The following is a 19,561-nucleotide window of genomic DNA, read 5'->3' on the forward strand; positions in this document are numbered from 1 at the left end:
TTCACATTGTACACCAATTGTACATACTAGTAGTTCTAAAAAAGAGATTTCATATTTTTTTGTGATGTAATAATAAAATTGAAAATTAATATTTATAAATTCGACGAAATAGTTGAATTTTTTTGTCCAACTCGTAAAAAAGACAATATTTTTTTTTTTTCTTAAAAAAAATTCACGTCTAATTATATGTTTGTGATCTGTTACTAACGATGATAAAATGTTGCACATGTGAAGTGTAGATGAAAATATTCATGACCAAAACGATATTTTGATAAATTATTTCTCAAATTGATCCAATTTAGGGGTAAAATTGTTTTTGGTTCCCAATATTAGGGATATGATTGCATCATTTTAGACTTTAAAGGTAAAATTGCTCCTAGCTATAAATGTTAGGGGTATTTTTGCACCTTATCCTATTATAAAATAAAAAATGTGTTACACAAATTAATAAAAATAATCTATATAAAAAATAAAAAATTTATTGAACGCAACAAAACCTTTTTTTTCCGCTAATTATGTTGTAAAAATATAAATAATGTTAAAGAAATGAGAAAACGAAAAAAAATATGAAAAACTGAATGAAAAAACTAACAAAAACATGAAAAACAGTAAAAACGTAAATATAGTAAAAAGAAAAAAATACGAAAACATGGAAAAGTGGAAAAATAGAAATAATGTGAAAATGCGAAAAACGTAAAAATAGTAAAACGAAAAATTATTAATTTGATGTACTGTTTAAATGGATTAATGAAATTGTTAATTTTCTACTATTACATCCAAAAGGATACCTTTTTACTAATCGATAAAATTAACTTTTTAAAATTTTTATTTAATTATTTTTTATTATTAAAATTTAGATTTTTTTGAAAGAATTAAAATTTAGATTTGAAATGAAAAAAAAAAACACTTTCTTTTTCTTCTTCTTCTTTTCTTTTTTTCTTTATTCATTTTTTGGATTTCTGGAATTTTAGAAAGGGTGGAATATGATATTCTAAAAATTTAGAATTCCACAAGTTTCTAGAATTTTAAAAATTATAGAATTTAAGGATTTTCTAGAAATTAAAAAATGATGGAATTCCAAAAATCTAAACTTCAATCTTTAACTAACCAGTACTACAATTTTTGGAGTCGCTGAATAAAAAGTTCTTTGTTGCCTAAGTACAAATACTGTTTTGTTCATGGTTCATTGCTTCTTGCTTCTTGTTGTCATACATGTTCATAATCAACTGGTCTAGCATCGCTGCAATCAGATGAAGTTTTCTTGGTTAAAGCATTCTTTGTCTCCGTCAATAATACAGTCTATTATCTGGTTTGAGAATGCTGCTCAAGTATGGAAGAACTTGATGTATAGATTCTCTCAAGGCGATATTTTACATATTGCAGAATTGCAAGATGAAGTTTCATCTATCATTCAAGGAGATCTTGCTATTACTAAATATTTCACAAAATTACAAATCGTTTGGGAAGATTTTGTAAATTTCAGAGTTATACCTTTATGTGTTTGTACTCCTACTAATACTGATGATTGTCAAGAAATTAAAGTACTTACTGTAAATGAGCCGAGCTGTTCATGAATGGTTTGGTCTTCGGTTCGATAAAAGCTCGGCTCGATTTGTAAATGAGCGCGTGTGAGCACAATTTACTAACTCGGTTCGTAAATGAGCCGAGCTTGAGCAGGCTAAAGCTCGGCTCGAAATCGTGAGCAGGTTCGGTTAGAACATTAATGAACAAATTTTAGTTTTGTAAAAAATTATATAGTTTTGTGTTAGTTTTCACAAATATCTAAACTCAATATTATTTCATTTACTATTATGAGTTAATTAACAAACATAATAAATGATTAATAGGTGAACTATTTGTAAACATCTTATTTATTTTTTCACGAACTTTGCTTGTGAGCTTGTTTATTTACACAATTAAAAAGCTATTTGCGAGCAAACTTCAAAAATATAATTAACGATTTTGGGCTCGAAACAAGTTCGAAGCTCGCTCAAGCTCGTTTATTTTGTAGTTAGCTGAGCAAGATTGAGCAAGCCAAAGCTCGGCTCGGGCTCGAGTTCGAACTCGTTAATTTTATAGCGAGCCGAACTTGAACAGGCCAAAACTGGCTCGGCTCGATTACAGCCCTAACAACGAGGTTTTCAAAATCAAGATTTTGTTATCAAATTCTTGAGAGGATTAAATTCTAATTTTGGCATTGTCAAGTCTCAAATCCTTACGATGGAGCCTTTGCATACAATTGATGGTATCTTCAATCTTGTGGTTTAACAAGAAAGGCAGTTAAAGATTTATCAGGTTCAAGGTTTTTCTAATGACTCTAATATTAATATTACAAGAAGAACAAGAACAAATAATGCACAGGTTCAGGGGAAGAAATTTAATGGCAAGCAAGGATTGATTGTGTTCTTCTTGTGATAAAGAGGGACATATTATGGATCATGCTTCAAGAAGCATGGCTATCTACCAAACTTCAAGAATAGAAAACGTTCTTCTGCTTCCGAGACTCAATTAAGATGTTGTCAAGATACTAGGAGATCTATCATAGGTATGCCATTTTTCTCGGCGAATCATTGTTTCTTCGAAAAATAAGAAACAAAATGTTGTTTCTCGAAGCTCCACTGAAGCAGGATATGGAGCAATGACGATTACTGTTTGAGAATGTTGGATCAAATATAACAAAGGAAGAGTATAATTGATGGAAGAAAATTCTCTTGCCTTACTACTTTGTATTGATAGGTATTTATAGATTACAAATATGACTCTTGGTAAACAACATTAACTCTCTATAAATGCAAATACAGACACAGATACAGAAATGACTCTTGGACACTCTATAAATACAGATACAGAAATGACTATTAGATATTAAACTGAACCACATTAAAGACTCTATTAATTATAAGTTTATTATTTCAACACACCCCCTTAAACTTATAATTTATCCCTTAGTAACACCAAGAACAACTCTCAATCTGCTGAAATCTTCCAACTTCAAAGCTTTAGTAAAAATATCAGCAACTTGATCTTTAGATGGTACATGCTTGAGTTGAATTTCTTTCCTTCCAATGCATTCTCTAATAAAGTGATATTTGGTGTCAATGTGTTTGCTTCTATCATGAAAGATTGGATTTTTAGCCAACGCAATAGCTGACTTATTATCAACATAAACATCAGTTGCTCCATCTAGAGCAAACTTCAAACTTTTTAACATCCGTCTCAACCATATTGCATGACAAACACAAGAAGCTGCTGCAACATACTCTGCTTCACATGTTGAAAGTGTAACAATTGCTTGTTTCTTAGAACTCCAAGCAAAAACAGCAGTTCCCATAAAAAAACACAAAACCAGTTGTGCTTTTTCTATCATCAACATCTCCTCCCCAATCACTATCACTGAATCCATACAATCTGAAATTGTTCTGGGAAGAGTAAAATAAACCATAATCCAGTGTACATTTGATGTATCGAAGTATTCGTTTTGCTGCCTCCATATGAGTCAAAGTTGGAACCTCCATGTAACGACTAATGAGTCCAACTCCATATAAGATATCTGGCCTTGTACATGTCAAAAATCTCAGCCTTCCAACCAACCTTCTAAACAAAGTTGGATTCACCTTTTCTTCATAATCATGCTTTGACAACTTATTTCGACAATCCACTGGCGTAGAAGCTGAATTGCATTTATCCATCTTGAATTGTTTTAAAATAGCTTCTGCATATGACTTCTGAGACAAAAAAACACCTTCATCACTTTGCTTAACTTCAATGCCCAAATAATATGACATCAGCCCCAAATCCGTCATCTCATAATTATTTGTCATCAACTTCTTAAATTCTTCAATCATCTTTTGATCAGATCCTGTGAAAATTAAATCATCAACATACAAGCATACATACATTATTTTTCCATCCTCATTCTCCTTGATATACAAAGCATGCTCATATGGACATCTTGTGAAGCCATTCTTCTGGAAATAGTCATTGATGCAAGAATACCAAGCCCTTGGAGCTTGCTTAAGGCCATACAAAGCCTTTTTTAACTTCAACACCTTATCTTCTTGCCCTTTCACAGTATAACCCAATGGTTGATTGACATAAACTTCTTCTTCAAGAGTTCCATTTAAGAATGCTGATTTGACATCCATTTGGTGAATTTTCCATCCTTGTTGAGCTGCCAAAGAAATAACTAATCGAATTGTCTCAATTCGAGCCACCGGAGCAAAAACTTCTTCATAATCAATTCCGGCCTTTTGAGAAAAACCTTTTGCAACAAGGCGAGCTTTATACTTCTCCACTTTCCCTTTGGCATTTTTCTTTATTTTGAAAATCCACTTCACTGCTACAGCTTTTTTTCCCTTTGGCAATGTTGTCAATTCCCAAGTGTCATTCTTCTTTATGGAATTTATTTCTTCATTCATTGCTTGTCTCCATTTCTTTTCCTGAACAGCTTCTTCAAATTGTACAGGTTCTGTATCAGCAAACAAACAGAATAAAGTAGCGTTATCTACTTCTTCAGTTTCTGCATAAATCTCACTCAAGCTTCTCATTCGAGGCTGCATTTCTGATGAACTTCCTGGGGATGAGTCTGTCACATTTGTCCGAGATGTGGAAGGTGAATTCGATGGTGTGATAATTACATCTTCATTTTGACCTGCAAAATCATCATCATATACAGGAAGAAAATAATAATTTTCATCTTCTGGAATCTTCCAATTCCAAGAGCTTTCTTCTTGAAATTCTGCATCTCTGCTTATCACAACTTTTCCATTCAGAGGATTATAAAATTTATAACCTTTGGAATTTTTTGCATAGCCAATAAACACCATCTTCTCACTTTTATCATCCAATTTGCTTCTCAATTCGTCAGCAACATGAACATAACCAAGACAACCAAATACTTTTACATGAGAAATATTTGGTTTCTTTCCACACCATGCTTCATTAGGGGTCTTTCGCAAAAGCTTCTTTGACGGACTTCTATTATTTAAATAGACTGCACATGTTACTGCTTCTGCCCAAAATTCTTTTGGCATACCTTTGCACTTCATCATGCTTCGGGTCATGTTAAGAATGGTTCTATTTTTCCGTTCCACGACACCATTTTGTTAAGGAGATCTTGGAACAGTAAGCAATCGACGAACACCATTATAATCACAGAACTAATTGAATTTCTCAGATGTGAATTCTCCTCCTCGACTAGTTCGCAATGATTGAATCTTCAAACTGCTTTCATTCTCAACTAGTGCTTTAAATTTTTTAAACACTTCAAATGCTTCAGATTTTGCCTTCAAAAAAATAAACCCATGTTTTCCGAGTATAAACATCAATAAATAATAAGAAATACCGGCTTCCTCCATGTGAACTCGGATTAATGGGACCACAAATATCTGCATGCACCAATTCAAGTGGCTTTGATGTGCTTGACAAAGACTCCTTTGGAAAACTCCTTCTGGATTGCTTCCCGTACATCCATCCTTCACAAATCTGATTGGGATGATTTATAGAAGGTAATCCATTCACCATTTGTTGCTTGCACATTTGCTCCAGTCCACCAAAATTCAAATGACCCATTCTGAGATGCCACAGTGTTAGGCATGAAATTGACTAAGTTTAATCACAATACTTATACAAGAATTGAGGTGTTTTTATGTTATATTGCAAGAATAAAAGGGCTGATTAATGTTTTTTTTAGATAAGCAAAGATTAAAGCCAAACTCGTTGGAAACAGCTTGTTTCGCAACTGCCAAAGAGGAGTAGAGCCTTTCTATGATCCAGCGGTCAAACGCCGGATATTCTGATGACGGATAGCGACAAATCAGAGGTGGGCGTGGCAGAGGCAGCAGGTGGAAAAGTGTTTCGGTGGCATTTCCTAAAGTAACATGAGGACAAGATGTTTCGACCCTTGAGTGTTCAAGGGTCAAAAGGATCCATAATCATTTTCTATTTTGTTTAGTTATAAAGTGTCTATTATTTCTGTATTACTTTTGTAAGGGTACTTTGGGGTACCAGTTTTGGCCCGATCTTTCTCCTTTAAATAGATGTAGCAAAGGAAAGATAGGGCATGCTCATCATTCGGATAATTTATTTTGTTTAGAACAGAAAAGTCACTCTTTAGGCGTTAGATTAGAGCTCCAATGGAGTTTCTGAATGTATCAAGTACTTCTGATTGCTCACTGCTCGATATGAGTGAGTAATCCATTTTGAATGGGCACGGCCAGTCCGGGCCGGTGATGTAAGTTTTATAACTCTTTCAATGAATGTTTAGTATTTTGCCAATGATGTGTTGATGAGGATCTTCATTTCTGTGCTTCAGCATATATGCATGTGATAGATGAATGTTAGGACACTACTTGCATCTTCTCTGATATCTCTATCAATCTCGCAACCTAGAAGCAGACATGTTAGATGGTTGTGTCAAAGGTTTTCTTAACGGAAATGCAGCTTTGATCTTAATGCGAGAGAGAAAGTTCCTTTAGGACGCTATTGGCTCTAGTAAATCTTAGGAACTTAAGAACACACGAAAGTTGACTTAAGTGGGCATTAAAGCTGATACTTTGACTTCATTGGTAATGTCACAAATTCAGTGGAGTGTTGTATGGTCTTGCACAACCTGTTCGGCAGTGCCTAGCCTGTTCTATCCTTTAAACTGTCTTCTATTTGTCATATCCTTCATAACTTTAGCACGCTTTTGTCTTAACTGTCCACACTCAAACAATCAATCCTACTAAGAAGATACCTTTACACACACACACTCTGTTCAGCAACGATTTTCTCATATCATTTTGATCTCAATCCCTGTGGATACGATACTTGACTTATCACTTTATTACTTGTATCTAGTACACTTGCTAGAGTCACATCTGAGGAAAACAAGTTTTTGGCGTCGTTGCCGGGGATTGAAAGCAACAAAATTTATCTGAAATTTCTGTGAAACAGGGTGTTTTTAATCTGTTTGCTAAGGCGTGCAGGAAACAAAGAAGTTCTCAACCTGTTTATGCGTAGAGCTGGACCTCCTGTTTTTCCTATCGATCTCGAATTAGAGAGAACGTGTAGACGAAACAGAGCGGGAGCTCGAAGTGCGAGACAGAGAGAAAGACAAAGAGAAAGAAGAATGGCTGGAAGAGGACCGGAGCACGCTGTTCAGCCGGGTCCTGAAGGAGAAGGAGAAAATAACAACCCTCCTGTTATGCGAATCAGAAATTATTCGAGGCCAACCACAGAGAGACAGTCATCTTGTATCGTGTTGCCCAACGAGGGGAATAACATGTTCGAGGTAAAGGGATCCATGATACAGATGATCCAGGCCTCAGTACAATTTAATGGGTTTCAATCTGAAGATCCAAATGGGCATATTCAAGAATTCATCACGTTGTGCAACACATTCAGATCAAACAGAGGTGTTTCTGACGACGTAAATAGACTAAAGCTGTTTCCTTTTTCCCTAAGGGATAAAGCGAAAAACTGGCTAAGAAATTTACAGCCAGGGACAATCACAAGTTGGGAAGAAACGGCACGAGCTTTACTGATGAAATATTTCCCTCCTCGACAAGCCATAAAACTGAGAAATGAAGTGTCGCGGTTTGTACAAGAAGAGGATGAGTCGCTAGCAGAAGCCTGAGAAAGATACAAAGAGCTATTGAGAAGGGTACCTAATCATGGTATCCCTATGTGGATGCAAGTGCAGAATTTCTATAATGGTGTGACAAACATCTACAAAATCCAGATTGAATCCATAGCCAACGGCAACCCAGAAGATCTTGAGCCACAGGCTTTGTATGACCTTATTGAGAAGGTAGTAAGCACAAGTTACAACTGGCACTCAGCTAGAAGTGAAGGGAAGAAGATGGGAAATGATGATGTTGTGTCAAAATTGACAAGTCAGGTAGAACAGCTTGCTAGACAGCTGGGCAAGATAAATGTATCTTCGATTCACAACGAACCACCATTCAATGACATTTGCAATTTTTGTGGAGGTCTTCATTTCAGTATCAACTGTCCCGAAGTTAAGCAGGGAAAGGGCGCACAGGCAGAATGTGATTACGCAGGGTATAATCAGAGAAATCCACCTAACCCGTATTCCAACACGTATAATCCTACCATAAGAAACCATCCGAACTTTGGATGGACAGGCCAGCCAAACCAGCAGGAACAACCGAGATATCAACAACAGCAGGGAGGACACTACCAAAGGCAACCTCAGCAGCATTACAAACAACCTGTGCCACCAAAGGAAGATGTAGAGCCAGATATGAAAACAATGATGATGCAGTTCATGAAATAGACACAAGCATCAATAAAAAGTCTGGAAACACAGGTTCACCAGTTAGCTGCATCTACATCAAAAGGAAAGGGAATAATGCCGAGCAACATAGAGCCAAATCCAAAGGGCGATGTCATGGCAATCACCCTGAGGTCAGGTAAGCAAACTCAACCCATTATTTCGACTGATGTAGATGTTGAATGAACAGGAACGCCCAAAGAAGCTGAAGGGGAGCAGGAACAGGCTGTTCCCAGTGAAGATGAAACCAGGAAGACAACCTGTACCAGTAAGCCGGATCAGGAGGAAAGTGAAAGAATGTATAATCCACCATCGCCGTATGTTCCACCTGTGCCATATCCAACGCGTCTGATCAACAAAAAGCTGGAAGAACAGAATTCTAAAGTGTGGGACACCTTAAGGAAGTTGCACATCAACATTCCTTTCGTAGAAGCGCTGGCACAAATGCCGACATACGCCAAATTCCTCAAAGACATCCTGTCTAACAAAAAGAAGCTGGAAAACATTTCTATGATACAACTCAACAGAGATTGTTCATCAATACTCCAAAACAAGCAGCAGCTACCCAAGAAGCTAAAAGATCCAGGGAGTTTTTCTATTCCTTGTTCAATTGGAAAGCTAAACATTGAAAATGCACTATGTGACCTAGGAGCTAGCATAAACCTTATGCCATACTCTGTATATGCAAAACTTGGATTAGGGGAACCCCAACCTACTCGCATGTCTATTCAATTAGCTGATCGTTCAGTGTGCTATCCTAGGGGGGTTGTGGAAGACGTGCTAGTCAAAGTAGGGAAATTTATTTTGCCCGTTGATTTCATTATAATGGACATTGATGAAGACTTGCATGTTCATATCATCCTAGGTAGACCATTTTTAGCCACAGGGAAGGTATTAATAGACGTAGGCGAGGGACAATTATTTTTAAGGATTAATGGGGAAGAAGTCATCTTTAAGATGAACGAGGCAATGAGACGTGCAAATAATAATGATGACACATGCTGTTTCTTGGATGATTTTCAAAGTCTTTCTATTTTGCAGGAATAGAACACTTTAGAAACTTTATTGGGAGAAGAGGTGAACATATGTGAAGGAACAGGCTGTTCCATTGAATCCAACCTACCGACACCTCCTTTCGATCCTACTATTCCTACTCATCAATATCCACCGGAGATACCAACTGTGCCGGTGTCTAAACCAGAATTGAAACCATTTCCTGCACACCTCGAGTATGCTTTCCTTGAACCACCCAGTGGAAGTCTAGTCATCATATCCTCGAAGTTAACTCCTGATCAAAAGGTGCAACTCATGGCGGTCTTGCGAAGAAACAAGGATGCAATCGCATGGAAAATTGATGACATTAAAGGGATCAGACCAGCAGTCTGTGTTCACAGAATCTTGATGGAAAAGGAGCACAAACCATCTGTCCAGCCGCAACGCAGACTAAATCCCCACATGAAGGAGGTTGTGCGAAAAGAAGTGATCAAGCTTCTTGATGCTGGCATTATTTACCCAATCGCTGATAGTGTGTGGACCAGCCCTGTTCACGTTGTGCCAAAGAAGGGAGGAACAACCATAGTTCTCAACGAGAAAGACGAGTTGGTGCCCACAAGAACAATAACTGGATGACGAGTTTGTGTTGATTACAGAAAGCTCAACGAAGCCACGAGGAAGGATCATTTCCCTTTGCCCTTCATTGATCAGATGTTAGAGCGGTTAGCAGGATATGCCTTCTATTGTTTTCTCGACGGTTATTCAGGATACAACCAGATCACAATTCATAGTGAGGATCAAGAGAAGACAACGTTCACATGTCCGTATGGGACTTATGCTTACAGAAGAATACCGTTCGAGCTGTGCAACGCTCCAGCTACTTTCCAAAGGTGTATGATGTCCATTTTTCATGACATGGTGGAGCGGACCGTAGAAATATTCATGGACGACTTCTCTATTTATGGAAACTCTTTTGATAGCTGTCTAAACAACCTCGAAGCCGTGCTTGTGCGCTGCAAGAAGACCCATTTGGTCTTGAATTGGGAGAAATGCCACTTCATGGTTACGGGCGGAATTGTTCTCGGGCATAAAATTTTAGAAAAAAGGATGGAAGTGGATAAAGCGAAGGTGGAAGTAATAGAAAAGCTGGCTGTTCCGGCCAATGTAAAAGATGTGTGAAGTTTTTTGGGACACGCAGGGTTTTACCGCAGGTTTATTAAAGATTTTTCAAAGATTACGCTACCCTTGTCAACATTACTTCATAAGGAAGCAGAATTTTCTTTTGACGCAAGCTGTTTGAAGGCGTTTGAACTTTTAAAGAGCAAGCTGATCAACTCGCCCATACTGGCAGGACCCGACTGGGAGCAACCTTTTGAGATGATGTGCGACGCAAGCGATACTTGTGTGGGAGCCGTTCTTGGACAAAGGATAGAGAAAAAGTTTAGGCCAATTTACTATGCAAGCAAGACGCTAAACGAGGCCCAACAGAATTACACCACTACAGAGAAGGAGCTTCTTGCAGTTGTGTATGCCTTCGACAAATTTCGACCTTACTTGGTGTTATCCAAAGTAGTTGTGCACACAGACCACGATGCGCTACGCTACTTGTTCGCGAAAAAGGATGCTAAGTCGAGGTTAATCCGCAGGCTATTGTTGCTTCAAGAGTTTGATCTCGAGATTAAGGATAAAAAGGGAACTGAAAATGTCGTGGCTGATCATTTGTCAAGGATTTCTCACCAAGGCAGCCAGGAACAACCAGAGATTCTGGAAAGATTTCCAGACGAGCATCTATATGCCGCACAGCTTGCGCCGTGGTTTGCCGATATTGCTAATTACCTTGCGAGCTTGCTCAAGCCGCACAACCTTTCCACTAATCAGAGGAGGAAGTTTTTTTTCTGAAATTAAATATTATTTTTGGGAAGACCCCTATCTTTTCAGGTTGTGCGCTGATCAAATTATTCGAAGATGTATATCTCAAGAGGAGCAACAGAATGTTCTGAGCCATTGTCATGACCGAGAAGCTGGAGGGCACCACAGCGCTAGCAGAACTGCACCCAAGGTTCTTCAATCAGGTTTTTTCTGGCCAACACTTTTTAAAGATGCCCATTTATTTGTTAGCACTTGCAATGAGTGCCAACGAACAGGCAATATCTCGGCTAGAAATGTCATGCCCCTCAACAACATAGTTGTTTGTGAAATTTTTGATATATGGGGCATCGATTTTATGGGTCCATTCCCTACATCTTTTGGGAATAAATATATCTTAGTGGCTGTAGATTATGTGAGCAAGTGGATTGAAGCAATGGCTAGTCCCACCAATGATGCTCGTGTGGTTGTGAAGTTCCTGAAAAGGCTGTTTGCCAGATTCGGTGTCCCACGAGCGATCATTAATGATCAAGGAACCCATTTTTGCAATGCCAAATTTGAAAAGCTGATGGGCAAGCTTGGAGTCTCTCACGGAATTGCCACACCGTTGTAGACACCGGGGTCGGAGGACCGGTGAAGAAAAATTATAAAAAGGGATCCGAATCAGTCGATTAAAATATGAGTCAATAAAAATAATAAATAAAAAAACGTTGTTCAAAGGAACCGTGGAGACCGGTTTGATCGACTTCGGAAATCGAATCGAGATGACGGGCGAATTAGTTCCGCGAATGAAATCTTAAACCGTCTCACCGAGTTCGGGATATTTCATGCCCTTTTCTTATTAATTTTATTATTAATAAAATCTCGGGTCGATAAGGGTTTTGTTTTGGTATTCGAGCAATCCAAAAATATAGATAGTTTTGTAAAGGGATCGATTTTGTAAAAGTTAATTTTATAAAATCAATTTTGACAAAAATCATTTTCGATGAAAATCGTTATTGGTTTTAGTTAACATTAGGTGTATTTTGTTTGTTTAAATATTTTTTTTATTATATATATATATGTCGGGGGCCGCTTTTTTCCGTCACGGGCCGTTGGACGGCCCGTGACGGGGCTGGGCCGCCAGACCTAGCCCAATAGCACTTGGCCTTGGCCAAGTGCAATTTCGCTGCTCTTGGCCAAAGCCAAGTGCTTTGTTTAATTTATTTTTTTTTAAAAAATAAAAATAAAACAATAATAATCATTAAAAAATAAAAGTAAAAATAAAATAATAATAAATAATAGAGCTAATGATGGTTAGGAAATTTTCATGAAATTTCCTAAGCTCATTTAGCTTATCTTTGGCTCCAAGTTGGCTTGGAGCCAAAAATAAATTATGTTTGGGGCTCCATATGCCTATAAATGGGATGGAGTCCCAAGGCATAGAGGGGGAAAAAGATAAGACCCGAACCTCTGGGAAAATTTCATGAGATCCGAACAAAGCAAAAACACAAAGAAATCCGACTCAAAACACTATCAATCGACTTGATTTGGCATCCCCATTACCGATTGAGAGGTAATAATCTGAGGAACTAGACCCGTTTAATCTTTATTGCAATTTTATTGTTTAGATCTATTTATTCATTTGTTTTTTTTACACTTTTATGGTTTAGATTTGTTAAGTTAATTTTTTGTTTTGCATTTGAACAAGTATTTAGTTTTGGTTTTGAAATAAAAACTTCGTTTGGATCCCAATACGAACCGTGACCCGATTTAAGGGTAGTTCGGGATCCAAACGTCGTAGATCCGTGTGTTTACAAGTGTTTTGAACCGTTATTTTCAATAAAACGTTGTTTTAGAATCCTCCGTTACAAATCATGACCCGATTTGGGGTAGTTTGGGGGCTAAAATGATGAAATAGAGTAGATCTAATAAGTTTTGATAAATCTGGAATTTCAAAGGGACTGTTTCTGAGATTTTCTATTTTTCTGTCACTAAAAGCAGATCAGTGACGGATTTTCCGTCACAAAATCTGCTGGAACTTTTTTAAAATACCATTTTTGAACTTTTGCTTTTGGTTTCACATTTGGGGCCATGGGTATAGATATATATATATATATATATATATATATATATATATATTTATTTAGTTATTTTTAATAGTTTTAAAATTAATTTATTATATATATAGGTGTATTAGGGGATGTGGATATCTATATACGGGTATGTTGGGATATTATATTATGGGGTATTTTATTCTAATTTAGGGATTGTGTCCATATACGTCATTAGTAAATTATTCATTATATATAGTATTTAATTTATAGACATATTTATATTTATGTGCTTTAAATAATTTTAATTTATATATATATATACATGTATTTATGGGGTACTATTTTGGGCTAATTGTTTGAGGGTATATAATATGGTATCATTTTGGTTTATTTAGATAACCTAGGTAATTATTTTGGGGTATTATATAGAGTATTATTTTTGGCTATTTGTTTTGGGATTCTTTTTTGAGTTTCGGTAAGAGTAGGGACTGTTTTGATATTTGGTAATTTTATGGGCTATTTTGGGGAGTTTTTGGGTCATTAGTATATTATTTGTGTTTATAGATATATTTGGGTTAAATTAGAGGTCATATATGTATATATGAGTATATTTGGACATTAAATATATATAGTCTTTATACCTTTTGTCTTTCTAACTATTTTTTAATAATAATCCACTTATTATGATGTATAGTATAATAGTTATTTTCCTATAAAAGTATATGTTTTCTAATTATTTGAATATATATATATATATACCTAACTATATTAGGAGGGGTCCTTTCGGGGTGTTGTATATTGGAAGAAGTAACCATGTTTTTAGTTAATAAACTTCAAGGAGGGGGTTAGATTGTAAAAGAGATGGTTTAATTTGATTTCTTAACTCAAGATTTTTTAATGTTTTCAAAAAGATAAATAAAGTGTTTTAATTTCATTTTCTATTTCAAACGGTTTCTAAAAGTGTCACGATTTTGAATTTCCTATATATATATGTTTTAAAAGTATTTGGGTTGGGTGAATTTTGGTTTAACTCATTAATTGTTGTAGTTATATTCAAATAAAGGTTAATTGAGTGAAAAATGGAAAATAAAACACAAAAAGAGAGTTCAAGTTGCTTATTTAAATTAAAGCTTTTTTAGATATTCCCAAAGTGTAAATAATGTTTTCTTGTTGTTTTTAAACCGTTTCCTAAAATATCACGTGTTAAAACCTTAATTCGTTCCAACGACGGATTAAGCGAACCTTGTAATTAAAATTGCTTTTGTGAATAATGAAGTTTTGAATTGTTTTCCTAACTAAATGGTTTTTGTACAAAATAAATTGACTTGTATGCTTAATCACACTTTTAGATTAAAAATGTTTGCTCAACGTTTTCAAACGCTCGAGTCGTTCCAACGACGATTCGAGTGAACGTCATTAATGGGGTTTTGAAACGTGCCTAAATCGTTCCAACGGCGATTAAGGTACGAACCATGTAAATAAACTTGTTTTTGGAGAATGAGATTAGCTTAGAGTTAGTGTATAGTCTAAAGCATAAAATCGCACTGTGAATAAATCAAATTCTTCTCCCCCTCTCTCTCCTATGTATTTTAAATTTATGCAAAATGGGTGATTCTTTACTAAGATGGCTTTTAATGACATGCTCAAAACGGTTTTCAAAGCGAGAAAGAAAAGGTTTCAAATGAATTTTAAACTTAAAGAAATATGTGATTAGTCTGTTATCGCCTAACACGCTGAGTAGGAGGCCGGTGGTTCATAACCGGGCGATGTCGGGGTGCCTAGTAGCCTTTCTCCGGAAAGGAGCTAGCCTTCTCGGCTCGTACCTAAGTTTCCCGAACCCTCACCGGTCTCCCGCAAGGGATCGGTGTTCATTTTCCCATTCGTGGGTGGTGACTCTTCCATACTCCAAGCTCTGGTCCTACCGAGCAGCTTGATTCCACAATTGGTTGCTTTCGGCGCCAATCACCGCTTACGTCGCCATGAGGTGTCCACCCCCCGGTCCGCCCGGGCGAGGCCGTTCGGCACCTTGTCTAACAACCGTACCATCCACAAACAAGTGGACAGGTGGAGAATTCCAATCGTGAAATCAAAAGAATTTTAGAGAAAACTGTTGGTAGTTCTAGGAGAGACTGGGCAAACAAGCTTGACGATGCTCTTTGGGCATATAGGACAGCCTATAAAACACCAATTGGAATGTCTCCGTTTAGATTGTTATACGGAAAATCTTGTCACCTGCCGGTAGAAATGGAACACAGTGCCTTTTGGGCATTAACATTTTTAAATTTTGAGCAACAGGCTGTTGGAGATCAGCAAAAACTTCAACTCTGTGACATGGAAGAGTTCAGGCTGTTCTCGTACGAGAATGCAATAAACTACAAAGAGAAGACCAAGCAGTGGCACCACAAAAAGATCCAGGAAAAATTCTTTCACGAAGGACAAAATGTCCTTTTGTACAATTCAAGGCTGAGACTTTTTCCAGGAAAGTTAAAGTCACGATGGTCAGGACCATTCACTGTAAACAAGGTGTTCGAGCATGGAGCTGTGGAGATTTTCAAAAGTGGTGATGCTCCTTTCAAAGTGAACGGGCAGCGTCTCAAACTGTACCTTGAGAATGACCACAGGAGGAAGATTGACACTGTTCACTTCCAGGACCCTCCTCACCATTAATCAGAAACACAGGGTGTTCGCTGCAAACACCAATTGCAGCAGGGAAGTACCCCTCCAACAATTTTTTTATTTTTCATCATGTGTTAAGTCATTATCCTGATAACAATTACACTGTCTCATTTTTACTTTAACCATGAATTCAAGATATTCACAAGGAAAGATATAAAACTTCTACCCTTGTCAATAAGAGTGAAGTTTTAAGTTTTGCTTGTGTAACATCTGGAGGGATGTGGAGCTAGTCGTAAAAGTTTTTTTTTGGGTGGGGGGGGGGAATAAAGTCAAAATTATGTTAGGATAAGGGACACGTCAAATCCACTGTCATTAGGCGGTAGTTTCAGCCTATTCGTCCCCTCGGTAAAATACAAAGTCGATAGTGTGCCGTAAATGCAAGAGTTATGGTACCCTCGCGTCTTTTCACCTGGAGTAATCATCTCTCAATATGACTTAGTCCAGGTGGCAGATTAGGAGACAGTCTTTAGGGCGGTAGCTCAAGAGGTCTGTCTCCTCTTTTCTACTTAAAGGACGCAGACTGCTGGGTACCCTAATTCGTTTTTTTACACACTATTATCTCTCACCTTTAACAAGATTTTTGTTTCTCTCATACACGGTTGCGAAGGCACCTATTTAGTTTGATTTACTGATGAGAACTAGAGGATCGGGAAAACACGTAAAAGTCGACTGCTCGACCAAGAAGGAAAAAGCAAAAGGAAAGATGACGGAACTAAGCACGGTCGCTTTCGTTCCGGATGAAAAGCTTGTGAAAAAGCTCTCTCAGTTCAAAGATCCTGAGGTGCAAAAATACTACGAAGATCCGGCTAAACTTGATTTCGAGCCCATAAGAACAGTTTGTTGGGACACCCTGAAGCGGCTAAAGCTTGATGAACGTGTGCGCACGCTCATGGAGGCAGGCCATTTCGGCTGCTTCTTTGAGATGAAGGAGCCGACATACAAAGAACTGACGCTAGAGTTCCTGGCTACTTTCAAGCACGATGCTGAGATCACCGATCCTGAAGAAGAAGGGAAGTTTAGTTTCAGGCTTATGGGTCACACTCAGAGGACTTCGCTCAACTTGTTTAACCAAATGTTAGGCGCTGTGGACGATGATGACCTGGTGTCCGAGAGCTACAAGGAAGCATTCACCAAGACCCCTGATGTCTTTGACCCTACTGCCTTCTAGAATTCTCTTACAGGTCAGCAAAATTATGACGAGAGCGTCTCCAATGCGTCAAATATTGATGACTATGCTGTTCGCTACTTGCACAAGCTGGTATCCGGCATAATCTTTGCTCGAGAAAATCAAGCCACTATGCCGCATGCAGACCTTACAGCCTTGTGGAGTATGTCGATTGGGCCAAGAATGAATTTAGGTTTCTGGTTTGGGGAGTACATCAGTGCTTTTTGTAAGAAGAACTCATCGCTCATCTGTTGCGGGAGCATTGTCACTAGAATTGCTGAATCTATCGGAGTTTTTAAGCCTGAGGACCACTCTCGGCTCACTATTGTGAACCACCCAGACCAGATTGATCTCAAGAGTCCGCAGAAAATGTTGTTTGGTAAGATGGTGAATGGAAAGTGGGTTTGGATGTCGGACTTTGTTGCATCAAGGAAAGTTGAGAGCCGGAAGAGAAAAAATGAACCAACTGTGTCGGTATCATCGGACTCCGAACAAGTGGAGCGACCAAAAGATCTGGATTTCTATAGGAAATGTGCAAAGCTTTCGAGTGAGGACATCCTTGACAGGTTCAATTCCCTGTTTGCTCAAAACCAAGCCAACCGTGAGATGATATTTGCACTCGAGCAAAAGTATGAGTCACAACAGGTATCGATAGACATGCTCAAAACCATCTGCATTGAGGAGCATGGCAAGGAGAGTCCATCCGATTTTTCTGTCAAGAGCCCGGTAAGAAAAATGCCTGAAACACCTGCTACTGCTAACGCTAATGCTAATGCTGATGCTTCCTCGAAAGGGGAGGGCATTCCTGCCGCTGCGGATAGAGAGCTTATCTCATCTCTTTCCCAGCCCGCCTGATCTGTCACCTTTGTCGCTGTCCTAGCATTTGGTAACATCTAATACCCTTACTTTTTCAAATTATGCACTCTGCCTATGTTATTCTGCTATTATTATCTATCATTTGCTGCCATCCTGATAACATTGAGGACAATGTTCCGTTTTAATTTGGGGGTGGGGAGTTACACATCACAATATATGCAGAAATAACATGATAATTGTTAGGTTGTTAATTTAATTGATTTGATGCATAGCAAATATCCCCTTGATAATCTTTGATGTACATATCCTGTGTAAATCCGTTTGTTGATGTCTAGTCTCCTTGTTTATTAAATCTTTTCTCCATGTTTCTCATCTCCATGATTATTCATTCTCTATTCGATTGTTTTGTGTTCGCAGGAATCACTGTACAGACTGTGCATTTTATGAAGGATTTATCTAGTTTTAGTTGTTGAATTTTGTCTCCCCGAGTCTGGAAGTTCCAAAAATTTTGAATTTTTTAAATCTTCTTTCACAATTAGTAACACTTGCCTAAATGCATTTCCCCAAAAATAGTGAGAACTCGAGCCTACAAATGCATCTAAATTATGCATTAATCTTTTCTGAGTGGGCCAGCACTCACTATCTTTAGGGAGAATTTTCCTTGGTTTGCCCAGTTGAAATGGAGATTCATTTTAACAATCATAGGAGGAAAAAGGCAATTAGATTCCCCTTCCGCTACACAAAGAGCCACCTGTGCTTTGCACTCACATTTTAGGATAACCAACTTGAGCCATAACCTGTTCTTTCTATAAACCACGCAAAGAAACCTTTCCATTCACTGATAGTCCTAAATAACCTGAATTCTGTCTTGTGCTTCAAAACCAACTGCTTAATTTGAAATCATGTGCTTTTAAAAAAAACACACAGATCAGAAAAACAAAGGCAATTGAGCAGATAATGCTAAAGATAAGTTAGAAAGGAACCTGGGAATGATGTGTTTGGTTGAAAAGATCTTTAATGATTAATATAAATAGAAAGGGTAGTTTGTTATGAGAATCAAGCTGTGTGGGTCGGGTAAGGAAAGAAATGATAAGATGTTGAATGCTGAGTAGGTTAAATAATTTGCATAAAGACAGAATTTATACACTTAAATAGCCTCTCACTGTCAAACCAGAACCTAAGCCTAACATTTCAACCGTTGTCAAGCCCTTTGGACTATGTTTGGAAGAATTTTGACCCATAGATTCAGGACCAAAAGGCAAACTCACACCCTAAGGGTGTGGTGACTGAGCTAAGGAGTGAAATTGCATTCTTTTCCCTATGGTAAATAAATGCCATACGAGAGTGAGTGAAATATTCCAGTCCCTAAGTGAGGCATGTTTGGCGAAGTGGTTGCTCCTTGTGAAAGTAGAAGTCTAATTTTAAGCTTTAAGGAATTTCTCGATTAAAGGCACTCAGTTTAATACAAGCTTTAACTTTTCAATGAGATCATGGATTGCATCTGTCAACTACCCCGCTGAACAAAACAATTTCTTTTCTCATTATCTTTCTCTGTACTATTTCATTCCTAACTTTTCTCTGTTGAATTCTTTTCCTTACATTTGGTTGCTTGAGGACAAGCAAAGATTCAATTTGGGGGTATTTGTTAGGCATGAAATTGACTAAGTTTAATCACAATACTTATACAAGAATTGGGGTGTTTTTATGTTATATTGCAAGAATAAAAGGGCC

General features: G+C 37.5%; 1 protein-coding gene across 2 annotated transcripts in view; it reads right to left on the minus strand.

Annotated features, from left to right (window-relative positions):
- Positions 1–1,111: 1,111 nt before the first annotated feature.
- LOC136224348 (F-box/LRR-repeat protein 14) overlaps positions 1,112–19,561 on the minus strand; it is a 30,699-nt gene continuing 12,249 nt past the window's right edge. For both annotated transcript variants that reach the window (XM_066012671.1, XM_066012670.1), the window contains exon 4: positions 1,112–1,240. In XM_066012671.1, coding sequence (XP_065868743.1) covers positions 1,155–1,240 — 86 coding nt within the window. In that variant the 3' untranslated portion in view covers positions 1,112–1,154. The remainder of the gene's footprint in view (positions 1,241–19,561) is intronic.

This window comes from Euphorbia lathyris, chromosome 3 (assembly GCF_963576675.1).
Source record: "Euphorbia lathyris chromosome 3, ddEupLath1.1, whole genome shotgun sequence".
Lineage (NCBI taxonomy): Eukaryota > Viridiplantae > Streptophyta > Magnoliopsida > Malpighiales > Euphorbiaceae > Euphorbia > Euphorbia lathyris.